General features: G+C 40.2%; 1 protein-coding gene across 1 annotated transcript in view; it reads left to right on the forward strand.

The window, feature by feature from the left end:
- Nucleotides 1-12,918, forward strand: part of agap1 (ArfGAP with GTPase domain, ankyrin repeat and PH domain 1) — a 126,829-nt gene that overhangs the window by 99,064 nt on the left and 14,847 nt on the right. Inside the window, exons 15-17 of the mRNA XM_057337060.1 lie at nt 4,528-4,682; nt 5,324-5,414; nt 5,565-5,787. Coding sequence (XP_057193043.1) covers nt 4,528-4,682; nt 5,324-5,414; nt 5,565-5,787 — 469 coding nt within the window. The remainder of the gene's footprint in view (nt 1-4,527; nt 4,683-5,323; nt 5,415-5,564; nt 5,788-12,918) is intronic.

Here is a 12,918-nt window from a genome sequence, read left to right on the forward strand (position 1 = left end):
TCATGGATTTGCGCTTTAAAATTTACACTTGAAGACCATCCGGGGACTTTAAAGTGGTAAATGACAAATGATAAAGCGACAAATGAAAATTCTGTTCATTAATCACCCTCTTGTTATTTCAAACCTTCTTGACTTTCTTCTGAAAAACATATATTTTGAAGAATGCTGGTAACAAAACCCATTGATTGGGTTGTCCGTTGGTTTTGTGTCCATACAATAGAAGTCAATGGGTACCAACAGTTTTTGGTTACCAGCTTTCTTTAAAATATCTTCTTTTGTGTTCTGCAGAAGAAAGAATGCCATACAGGTTTGAAATGACAAACTCGTGATTGGGATGGGCTATATGGCCCTAAAATTCTATCACTATAATTCCTGGTATTTGTTGCGATAACGATAAAAATGACGATATATCCATAAAGCCATCCACCACTGTTTTTTGCGTCAAGTGATAGTATCTGCATGTAGTCTAGACCCTCAGAAAAACAAATATTATCAAAAAGTAAAACTTACCCCAAATCAAACAGCTCCTAAAATATACCTACAGTATTTTTGTAAATATATAATATAATAGTGAGATTCAACTTCAAAAGGTTGTAGTAAAGAAAAGTTAAATGAACTAAAGCTCAATAAACACATCATGTCATACCTAAAACTGTATATATTCTATTGTTGGGCGGAAACGATCGATCGCATCACGCTGTCAATCACTCTCTCTTGAACTGTGTGAACCTTCTCTTCTCACAGCAACATACACTGAATCTGTCTATGACTCGCGCTACAGAAAGAGAACAGAAAAATGCGCTACAGAAAGAGAACAGAAAAATGCGCTACAGAAAGAGAACAGAAAAATGCGCTACAGAAAGAGAACAGAAAAATGCGGATAAAAGAAATCTAATTAAATAATCCATGTTTTCATACACTCATAAACGTATTTAAAATAACGTAATACAAATTCGCTTTTTGTACCGTATGTAAACAGGCAGCAGTGCTGTGCACTCTGTGTCGCTATGAAAGCACATGTGGGCGCGAGCTGCGCACGGGACGCTCCGTTCATCCTGTATATAACAGGCAAGAAATCATATTAAACAATTTGCGCACACGCGAATAACATCTAACGAATGTTTAAATAAATACTTTTAGCCAAACTAAATGTTGTGGTGTAATGTATTATAACTATCAACGAATACTTAACAAACAAATTAAATAAAACGAAAGTGAAACTAAACATTAACTCGGATGCATCTACAGTGCCAACCTAAACGATATTTAGAGCTCGTCTTTTAGTGCAAACTCTTTCTCAGCTTCACGTCCGCCCTCCACTATACCCGTTTTCGCTTCACATATGAGCTGTGAATGGGTCTCACAAAGAAATACGTCATCAACTAGAATTTATCGTTTATATCGCGGGAAGACTAATTCCTATCGTGTGGGGAAATTTTACCGGTATATCGCAAACGATATAATATTGCCCATCCCTAGCTCGTGAGTAAATTACAAAAAAACTATCCCTTTAAAGGGGTCATATGACAGGGCTAAAACTAATATTATCGTTTGTTTTAGATGGAATGCAATATGTATACACGATTTAAGGTTCAAAAACGCTGTATTTTCCACATACCGTGCATGTTTGTATCTCTTCTTTGCCCCGCCTCTCTGAAACGTGCTGATTTTTTACAAAGCTCATCGCTCTGAAAAGCGAGGCGTGCTATGATTGGCCAGTTAACCAGTGCGTAGTAATTGGTCGAATACTGCAAGCGTTTCACGGAAATGTAACGCCTCTTACCATATTCGGAACATAAGGTTCCCACGCAATTGTACTGACAGGTGATAAAATGTCATTGGTACTTCCTTATATCAATTCGAGCCCGAATCTGATCCGGAAAATGAAGATGATCAAGCCGATACATCAACTTTGCCAGCGCAACTTGAGCGGGATGTAAAGGATTGGTAAGGTTTTATTAAAAAAATATGATGTTAAATAGTTAAAAACTACAGCTCACTGTTTTACCTTTTATATACGACGCTATAAAGACTATAAACAAACAACCATATACATCTTACAGAGTTTGTGTGAGATAGAAACAAGCTCGCATTACAGCAGGGAATGTTATAAATAACGCGAGCGCTTTGGCCCTTATTGACCAGTGTTACGCCACGTCTCGTCGCGACTCAACAAAGACAATAAACACAAAATAAATACTAAATATAAAAAGACATTATAAACACGGCATTTGTTGCCTCTAGTGGGAACATTATTACTGATTATTAGGACTTATGTTGTCCTTTTTCACGTTGCGTGCGTGTCTGCATTTGCAGATCACAAACACACGACAAACTCAACTCGCGTTTGTCCGTAACAAAGTCTTTTACAATAAAAATATACTTACAGGTTGCGAATCTGAAGCGCCAGCAAAGTTTTAATGGTTGGAACGGCCTCACTTTTTAACCAAAGCTTTCGTGCACAGCCGGTCTTAATCTCTCTCCCAGGTTCGTATAGCAATCTTCGGTGAAATGCGCTGCACAAACTTGAACATTCGGATTGTACTTTTCTGGAACAGTGTTGTAAATAAAATGTAACCATTCGTTTTTAGTTGTCTCATCTTTTGGCATGGCAAACAAATTGTCTTTCTTTTCGCAACGAAACACACAGCGTCTCCGCGACTTGGCTGCGGCGGTGACGATACAATGAGATTTACAAGTACTCCCACCTCACTTGCTTTTAGATTTGGGCGGTCTTAAGTCAAATCATGTTACGAAGTGACTTACATTCGCCGGGGTGTGGTTACACGAGGCGTTTCAGGCAGGTCTGGGTTCGCATTCGCTTTTAGATAGAATGCATCTTTTGTTCCGACACTTTAATTTTAGCAATTTTACGTGTCTAATACGTGCATGGGCAACTTATAACACACCAAAGACACAGAAAAACACGTATTTCCGCCATATGACCCCTTTAAGAAAACACATTTCAACATATTAATTCTAGTACTATTTTTGATGGATTGTATGCGAATGGGGACAACGCCTGTTGTCTCGTAACCACATTTTGGGTAACCAAAATAATACAACTTGTGTACCCTGTCACCTAAAAGCTGAAGACAGACAATCGGATCATAGCTTTATTTTTTGAATGCTCCATGCTTCCGTCAGCAAGCTGTCTTAGGCTGACATCAGTTTACCAGTCGTCCGTGCAGCACTCCCAGTCATGTTTCTCATTGGCTTGCATATGCTCTTATTTGTACCATGGGTCCTTCTTTGTATGCCATTTTAGCCTTAGGGATGCTCCTTGTGTGTGTGGAAAGAGGTAATACTTTCCTGATTACTTCATTATGTAATTGCTCCCTCCAGAGGAAATTCTAAACAGAATGTGTAAAGTGTGTGATCTTACTCCCTAAGATCACGTTTCGGGACGGGGATCTCTTTGATTGTGACACACCACCTCGTCTCATCAATGCAGGTTCTCTCTTCGAGCCATCTGGGTGCCCTTTCCATCGCTGTCCCCTCTAATCACCCAGTCAATGGCCTTTTGTTCCTAACACTTTCCAAATGTTGACCCTCTATGCCGCTAAATAACCCTCTTCCATTCCTCTGTACTCAGACTCCCGAGATAAACTCCTGAATGGCGCTCGTACTCTCTCGCTCCATCTTTCTCCCTCTCGCACACACATACACACATTTTCCTAATTGTCTTGTGATTGGCCCATTAACCCAACCAGGGCCCTGTATAGTAGATCCATATGTCACTTTGCCTAGGGAGCGTTTTGGACAGGGCCAGCAGCACGGTTGGAAGGATTGGGACGCTGCTCGGGTCTGGTCCGTAATTAGTAGGATATCCTGACAAGGGTCGGGGGGCAAGCCTTCAGGTCAAGGATTGTAGAGTGTGTCCCGCAGCTAACAGGTGCTCTACAGGAGCAAGAATCCTTCCTTTTGGTGGCTGGGCACTGTTATCTAAGGACAGTGGAACCTTTCTTAGTATCTATGTTAGTTAAAGGTGAAGCGTGTCATTTTCGTGCCACTAGTGGCACCACATGCTGTTGCAATCTCTGTGACCGAACATAACTGACTCAACCAATGGGGTGAGTTCGGGGCAGGACCACACATTTCTGTGATCAATACCAGATGGAGGAAGTGTTTGAAACTCCTTCTTGTCCAATTCTGTTTGGAGATGCCAAAATTGTATGCTTCACATTTAAAGCTCTTAAAAATTTGTGAGATGGACTAAGTCATTTGACAACATCAAATGTATAAAATGTTTATGAACTGTGAGAAAAACTAACGCATCACAATATTGTGTGTTACACAGGGTTGCACTGCGGTTTTAATATACCTTTCTCTCAACGGGTATTGTTCTGGCTTTTGTGGAAACTAGTAACTTGTTATTAGCACCTTTTGTATTATTGCTCCTGTATGACATATCGCTTTATTGCTCTCTGGACTCTCTTTAAGTCGCTTTGGATAAAAGCGTCTGCTAAATGATGAAATGTAAATGGAATTGTGGATTAGTAATCAGCTTTATTCTCTTTAATCTAGAACAAGAGGACAACTTTGAATTCATCATCGTGTCTCTGACGGGACAGACGTGGAATTTTGAGGCGACGTCCTACGAGGAGCGTGACGCATGGGTACAGGCCATTGAAAGTCAGATCCTGGCGAGCCTGCAGTCCTGTGAGAGCAGCAAACAGAAGGTAAAAAAAACAGATTAGCGTTTAGCATTAGCATTTTTGTAAAGTAGCTTTACCGAATATACAAGAAATAAAAAGATATAATTGATCAAATGCGTAATATAAATTATATAATGAAATAAAAAAAACGTTAACAAAACTTTTAAAATGCAATATAAAAGTTATTATAAAATACATTGTGTTCTGCTATTGAGAAGTTGAAGCTGCAGTTCACAAGTACAAAATATTATTTAAATTCCCCTCCTGCATGTTATTTGGTTTTATATGCTAAACCTACATGTGTACACATACGCACACGAACACACATTAGAAATTGTAATTACTTTATTTCTAATATTACACTGCTCCTATTATGACATTCCCGTTGAATCGCTACAGTCTTAAATCTCAACCCGCTCTTTGTGTTTATGCCTCAGGCTAGGGCCAATTGCATTTCCCTGGACCCTCTACCGAGTTCCTTTGTTCTATTTATTTACCCCTTTTTTCCCTGCCATTGAGTCTCATTTCATCATTCAAACGCAGGGAATAATGTTACCGTGTTTTAGTGTGTTTGATGAAAACCCTTGCCCGATGATGCTTTTATAATATGCTTTCTTTTGTAAAAGTCAATTGTGTTTAAACTAAAGTAATGATTGTGCCCACAGTCTCGTCTGAGCAGCCAATCAGAAGCCATTGCGCTACAGTCGGTCAGGAACATGAGAGGAAACACACGGTGTGTGGACTGTGAAGCCCAGAGTAAGTCCTCCACCAACTTCCAGAAGGCATTATTATTGTGTTCATTTCACTCAAAAACTGTGTTAAATGTAATTTGTAACACTCATGGGTTGTTGGTGACCTGCTTAAGAGGTCAAATGGTGCTTATGAACAAATCCTTCTTCTTCTCAGACCCTGATTGGGCCAGTCTGAACCTGGGGGCCCTGATTTGTATCGAATGTTCGGGCATTCACCGTAACTTGGGGACACACGTGTCCCGCGTCCGCTCTCTGGACCTGGACGAGTGGCCTCTGGAACTCATCAAGGTCATGTCGGCCATCGGCAACGAGCTGGCCAATAGCGTGTGGGAGGCCAACGCTCAAGGTCACCTAAAGCCCGCCCCTGATGCCAGCAGGTACGCGATTACATAATGTGTTTATTCTTTAAAGGTCAAGTATGTCATTTCTGTGCAACCAATGGCATCAAACAAAACTTGCGATTTGCTTGTTCTACCGTCTTGGTTAGTCCAGTCGTTACAACCAATGGCGTAAATTTGAAGCTGGGATGTCTGTCTGACCAACTAGTGAAAAGTGGAGGGAGTGTTTAAAACTTTTTTGGTTCATTCTGTGTGGGTTACTAGTGGTGCAAAATGACCTGATTATATTATGCCCCCCCCAAAAAAATTTGACTTCCCCCCCTAAAATGCTAACTTGAACAAAAATGTGCGTGTAGTGCATGTGTTATGTTCTGACAGAAACGCAATGTCTTGTATATGACACAAGCTGCATATTGCTGGCTGTCCAGCAGCTGATATACTGTATGTCATGCTTCTTACACAGTGTGTGTAATTGTTGGAAATCTTAAATCAGATTCTTCCTTTTCTCGCCCCTCCATCTTTAGCGGCGCAATTATCGGCAGAGAGCCTTTAGTCCCACCAGCCATCATAACAAATTAGTGCTGACTGCTGGCCGCCAAAATATCGACTTCCCATTCCACGCCGGCCTCATTAGTCACCTGAAGCACCTTTTAATTACTCCCCTCCTCTCTGAAAATCTTTCGATATGGATCCGCCATTTTCCGCCGCCCGCCGTCGATGTGCTAATGCGATTATAGTTCTTCATGTAGCTGTTTATTTATGTATGTGAAGGCATGTGGCCCCCTGAGTGGGAAGAGCAGATTACAGAGAGGGTCAATATTATCTCAATTAACCTCAGTCACTGGACACAGTCCTGCAGTCATTTCTCTGCTCACCCTCAATACTCCTGCTTAAGCAGACAGGGAGAGTTTGCTTATGTATTTCCCTCATGTGTTGACTTGGAAGGCTGTTTGTTTAATGGCATTGATATTTGATGTGTAATGAATTTGTTGGCTAAGCAGACAAGATGCATGTGAAGTAAAAACAGGCATTTTACTCTATATTCTTTGAAATGGTTGTAAAATGACATGAGTTCGACCTTACGATAATCTAAATTATTTACTTATGATTCAGAGTGATGAAAGCTTTAAAAAAGATGTCGACGTGAGTCGGGTATGCTGTGTCTGTTTTACTAGTTTACTTGTTCTCTGCATACAGCGAATCGAAAGAGGAAAACTTACTGCTTGTTTTCAGGATGTTAACTGAAATTAGATGAAAATATCTACATCCACATAATAGATATTTACACAGATTTTCTTTTTCGAACATAGAATTTGGTTTAATCATTTGTAAATATAATCATGTACATATATGTAATTAAAAAGGAATATTTGTATTTCATTTACGTGTAATATTAAACTGCATCTGTCAAAATGACTCGCACTACCCGGTTGACCGGACATTTTTAGTTTTGACTGGATCCATAAATAACTGACCTTGGAATGTCCCAAATCCAATCATAACGAAGTATTCCCGAGAGCTGTGTAATAATATTTAAAGTGATAGTTCACCCAAAAATGAAAATTCTGTCATCATTTACTCATCCTCTTTAATTTCAAACCTATTTGACCTATATGAAAAATGTTGTTAACTGGACCCCATTGAGTTGCATTGGTTTTGAGTCCATCCAAAAGAAGTGAATGGGGTCCAGTGCTGTTCGGTTACTTACTAACTTTCTTCAAAATATCTTCTTTTGTGTTCTGCGGAAGAAAGGAAGTCATGTAGGTTTGAAATGACAAGAGGATGAGTAAATGAATTTTGGGTGAACTATCACTTTAATGATTTATGGCTAATCACAGCCAAATAATGAATACGTTTTTTTACACTGTGTATTTACCAACATATATGATATATATTCATGTTTGTTTGTTTATTTTGGGTTTATTTCATTTAATTCTGTGTTGACATTTATGTCAGTCTCACAAACCCACTTCAGTTCAGTTCCAAACTCCATTGGGAAAATCCAGTCCAATAAAAGACAAACAGTTCATAAATAAATGTAAAATAGTTGAGAATAGTGTTGAATTGTACTCAGATTTCTATGTAGCATGTAAGAATTTGATTGTGTCAGCGGTGTTGCGTGTAATTTGCTGTCTCCACATCATTTACTGAGCCGTTGAATTGATTTAGCTTGTAACCGAATGGTTCCAGTCTAAGTGGATAGAAGCACAATTGAATGCAGTGACTGTGTGAATCCGGAAACGTGCGGGGGGAAAGTGATCAAATTTGCGTTTGTCGTGCACGTTCTTCCTGATTAGCACGTCTCTGTGTTGCGCTAAACGCTGATATGCAGCGAGCTTGCGTCCCGGTGAACAGCACTGGCATCGGTGTGTGCGCCTGCATCCAGGATTGGTGGCTGATAAATGAAAACCCACCCTCGTGGTCTCTCAAGTGAGTAATAGAGCTCGAAATTTCATTTTGCAAGCGACTGATTTAATGATCCAAAGGGTAATTAATGGGCTGATTATCTTAATGTTAAATATGGCCAGCAGCAATTAGACTGACCTCCTGCCTGTCAAGGTCTGGGCTACTCTCGCCTTTCAATTAGGACCCTGTTTGAGGGGTGGGGGTAGAGGTATCAGGGAGAGAACGGTTCTCTTACACACTCTGTGTCTGTGCGTGGATCACCATTTCATTCTGAACATTGGAATTATGTTTGGGACTGATCGCACCCAGATGGCCCACCTGGTTCTGAGGAGAGGGTTATATATTAGAAATTGTGACCCAGCTGTGTCTGTGTGGTTCAGTTGTGCAGCAAGGTTATTTTAGTTAACTTAAAATTATGAGGGGAAAATAAACTAACAAAACATTTAAATGTTGTCTCAGAAATAAACTGAAATAAGTTTAAAGCACTAAAATTAAAATAATACAACTAAAATGTATTAATCTTATATAGCGACATAAAAAATAAACAAATAAATAATAGAATGATCAAAGCATATAACAAAGTAGCTAAATATTTGATCTAATATTTTATTTTATCTAAAAATAAAAGCTTATTTGAAATGATAATAAAAACGAAATAAAACACATAACTGCAGTTTATCTTTTTATCCTATCAAATATTTTTGTAAGAATGAAAATGTTTAACAAAAATACTATTTATAAAACGGTCAGTTCTGGTCCTTGATTCTGATTGGCTGAGCTGAGTTCTAATATGTAAAAAATAATATCTATTAGCCTAATCTAATCAAGAAGTCCTTTTACAGATGATATATTGGGGGTATTTTATAACGGCTGACTGCACCACATAGCCTAAATATCATTTTATTTACTTTATTTTATGAAACCTTGCTAAGCATATGATATTAGGCGCTTCGTCGTGCCACAACTCCCTTAGCTGTTATAAAATGCACTGTACCCACTGCTTCTTGGGGCTTATTGCTTTAATATAAAGACATGTTTTATGTAGAAATGTAAAAATATCTCTTTACATCAGTAATTGTTTCAGATCATAAGATAAAAATATTTAATTACATTAGGGGTGACCCCGAATAGACGAAGATACGATGGTTTGATAGGAGGAGCCTGACTCGACTAGTCGAATCTTCGCTTTTCTTTTTTTCTTTTTAAGGAAAATGTCCATTAATTTTACTATTTGTGGCTTGTGTTTTGAATGTGTTCCCCTGCATTTCAGACATTTTGCCTAAACACATTTATTTTGCACATTGGGACTTGAATCTGGCTTATTTCGTTTTTTTTGTTTTATTTATTATAAAGGTTTATTCTGTTCTAAATAAATTCTGTAAATGTTTCGTTTTTTTGGTACATCAATGTTGCGCTGCACTTTGCGCTATACCCTTGTTAACCACCCGGTGTCATCCCCACATGCACGCGCGCGCACACACACACACACACACACACACACACACACACACACACACACACGTGATTGGAATATCAGTGGACTATAGGCAAGACGTGACAATTCGACTATGTAAATCCTTAGTCGAGGACACCCCTAAATTACATTAATGTGATACTATGGCCCGGTTTCACAGACACGGCTTAGCTTAAGCCAGCCCAGGACTATGCCTAATTTGAATTAAGATATTTATGTCGCTTTTATAAAAATGCCTTAGAAGACATTACTGGTGTGCATCTCGAGACAAAACAATGGCACAGATATATTTTAAGATATTTCTGGGCAAGTTCTATTCAGTTAAGACAGGTCACACATTTATTTTAGTCTGGGACTAGCCTTAAACCTCGTCTGTGAAACCGGGCCTATATGTGTTGCATTCTAAGCCAAGCCCATTTTAAACAATACATATTTCATCCATGTCCCATATCTCTTAGAAAAATGTTGAAAACTGATGTTTTAAGAGGAAGTTTCTTCCTGTTGCCCCGCAGGCCACTCTACACGCTATGTAACAGAGCCCTAGAGAATTTCTAAACATACCCATTAACCTTTTACTGCCCGTGATAAATTAACACCTCCACTGTCTTTAAAAGTCCACGCTGTACGAGGTCTCCAAAGACACTGCTTTGGGCTTATTTTCAGGACTGTTTAAAAACATTCAGGCACGCTCTCTCCGAGGCGATAGGTTTTGGCATGAGTTGCTCTGTGGTGGCAGCCGGGCCATGTTGCAGTTTCATTTTTTTAATTACTGCGCGGCTGCCACGGACACCAGAGCCTCCACTCTCCTGCCACACACACACACACACACACACACAGTGCCGGTCTGTATTAGCGGGCCAGGCAGGGTACGAGTGACAGCTCTGCTAATTGCGCCTCGTGGTGACTTATTAGGAGGGTGGTGCTCGCTGGCATCCCATACTGCCAACCCTCAGCGACACGCTGACGTTTCACAGCCTGTCACCAAGCGAGAATGTCTCGACGTGAGAAATACATGCTTGGTGTGTGTTCCACACACCCCTTTGTTTCGAGTGCATATTAATGATACATCCCCACATTCTCTTTGATGAGTTTGCTAAGGTTCATAGCAGAGAGTACATTTTTGCTTGATGAATAAATATTTTTGAGTCTTGAACTCAGTTGTACGTGCAGATACACAGTCGGGCATGCACGAGTTTCGTCTACAGGAGTCTTCATCACCTCAGTCAGACAGCTGTGATATCGAGCTCCACACACAGCCTGATTCTCGTAGCCACATGTCTCATCGTGAGCAATGCCTGGCCCATAATAATTCAGCAGTAAGTGGCTGAGAAAGGGCCGCTTTATGGCCAGATATCGGTCTCGGAAAGGGCAGAGCTAACAGATTTCAAATTAGACCCAGCTCTTAATCTGGGCCGGGGTGCAGGTGCGCGTCCCCAAAGCCGAGATCAGATTGGGCCCCGGGGACGGATGGGGGGAGGGAAGGGAGTTGGGGAGACCTGCTGGGCTCCATTCTTTCTCAGATCCGGGCGCAGACGGACAGCGACGTGCTATTAATGTCTCTGGAGTCGCTTACTCACCCAACTTTCTTTTTGCGGAGAAGGAAATAAAGAAATGATTTTACCCCACCGCATGAAATCGCACTATACGTTTTTTGGTCATTTACTTATTCCTCGTTTCCGCGTCCGCACTGACAGACAATCACGGCGGCCCATTTCATCAGCGTTAACTAGCTGATCTGCGTTTCTCAGCCTCTGACCTCGATCCTGCGAGAAGACCAGCGATGCGATCCGGCTCACGGCCTGCATGTTAAACAGCTCCTCCATTCTTCCCCATGTCTCTCTTTTCACTGACAGAAAGCTCAGCTCAAATGTTTCAAATAATTGGGTGCCCCGTTCTAATTCATCTGTAAAAGGACTTCTTGATTAGATTAGGCTAATAGATATTATTTTTTACATGACTGCCTGCCATTGCCCGTAATCATGTCCCAACTAGGCTAACAAGCCGTCCAATTTACTATTGACATTAAACTGCCTGACAAGAGCCAATCGGAGCACGGCATATTATGAGAAAGTCACATTATATGAAGCAAGGGGGCATTTAATGCCTGAATCATCACATCGTCTACCTTTTCCTCCAATTTAATACAGAATAATAAATAAATACTACGCAAGTGTGTATATTTGTAGTCTCTCTCTCTCTATACTGCATGTATCCACTAATACATCTGCTTACTTCTAGACTTCTCTAGTTTTCATGTGTAGATTTACTCAGGACAGGAAAGATATCTTCTTTTAAATACCTCTCCATTCCCGTTTCCATCTGGGCAATTCCGTGCAAATGTCAACTTTAAGATGAAAACATCTCATTTGTATCAAAGGTTTTCAGGTTTTAGGTTTGATGTCAATATTTGGTGGTTTAAATACCCATATGAAGTCTCTCTTGAAGTCTGTCTGTGTTTTTAAAGCATAGTTTTAGCTTTTGTATAGCTGGTAAGTGAATTGTCACATCCATAACGGTCCATATTCCTCATTAATGGGCACATGACAAATTAAAATACAGCAACTGTTTTATGTTCTATAAAGAGTCATCCCTTCTCCATTTGTTGGGTATTATTGCTTCAGGTTTGCACATTTTAATTCACAGCAATCCTACAAAGTATGTTGTCTCTCAAAAACACGCGTCCTTTTTCGTCACATCCATAACGCTTTCATTTTTCCCTCTTTTAAAGTAGAAACTCGTGCGTAGACTGATATTTTTCTGATGTCTGGACTCTATCGTCTGGGGTTTAGTAAAATTTAAACAGATGCTTCAATATATATGTAATAAAATGTTCTCTCAGAATTTATATTTCAAGTTCTGACTGAAAATGTCGCATCCATAATGTTGGAATTGCCCATTTGTTAATATAATTGACTGATTGGTAAATTCAAAACGCATAGATTGAATGTCAGCCCTTCCGAGTCAAAGCCTCACTAAACCACGGTTCGAATCCGGCTTGCGTCCTGTCTCTCCCCATCATTTCCTGTCATCTCTCAGCCGACATTAAGCCACTAAGAGTAAGTGAAATAAAGGCTCACTGGTAATGAGCGAAGCATGGAGAGTCTGGATACTCGGAGATCAGGCCCCGTGTGGTTTTACTGATGCTTGGCACATTTCTTCTCTCTCACACACATACTTTTTTTCTCGTGCCCTTTGGCCCCCATTTGCATGCTGCCACTGAAGCGTTTTGATCCAGTTAATGGAACCTCATATGAGTGTGGCCCATTGCCTCCAGTGGGACTGATTCCAGT

This window comes from Triplophysa rosa, linkage group LG7 (assembly GCF_024868665.1).
Source record: "Triplophysa rosa linkage group LG7, Trosa_1v2, whole genome shotgun sequence".
Classification (NCBI taxonomy): domain Eukaryota; kingdom Metazoa; phylum Chordata; class Actinopteri; order Cypriniformes; family Nemacheilidae; genus Triplophysa; species Triplophysa rosa.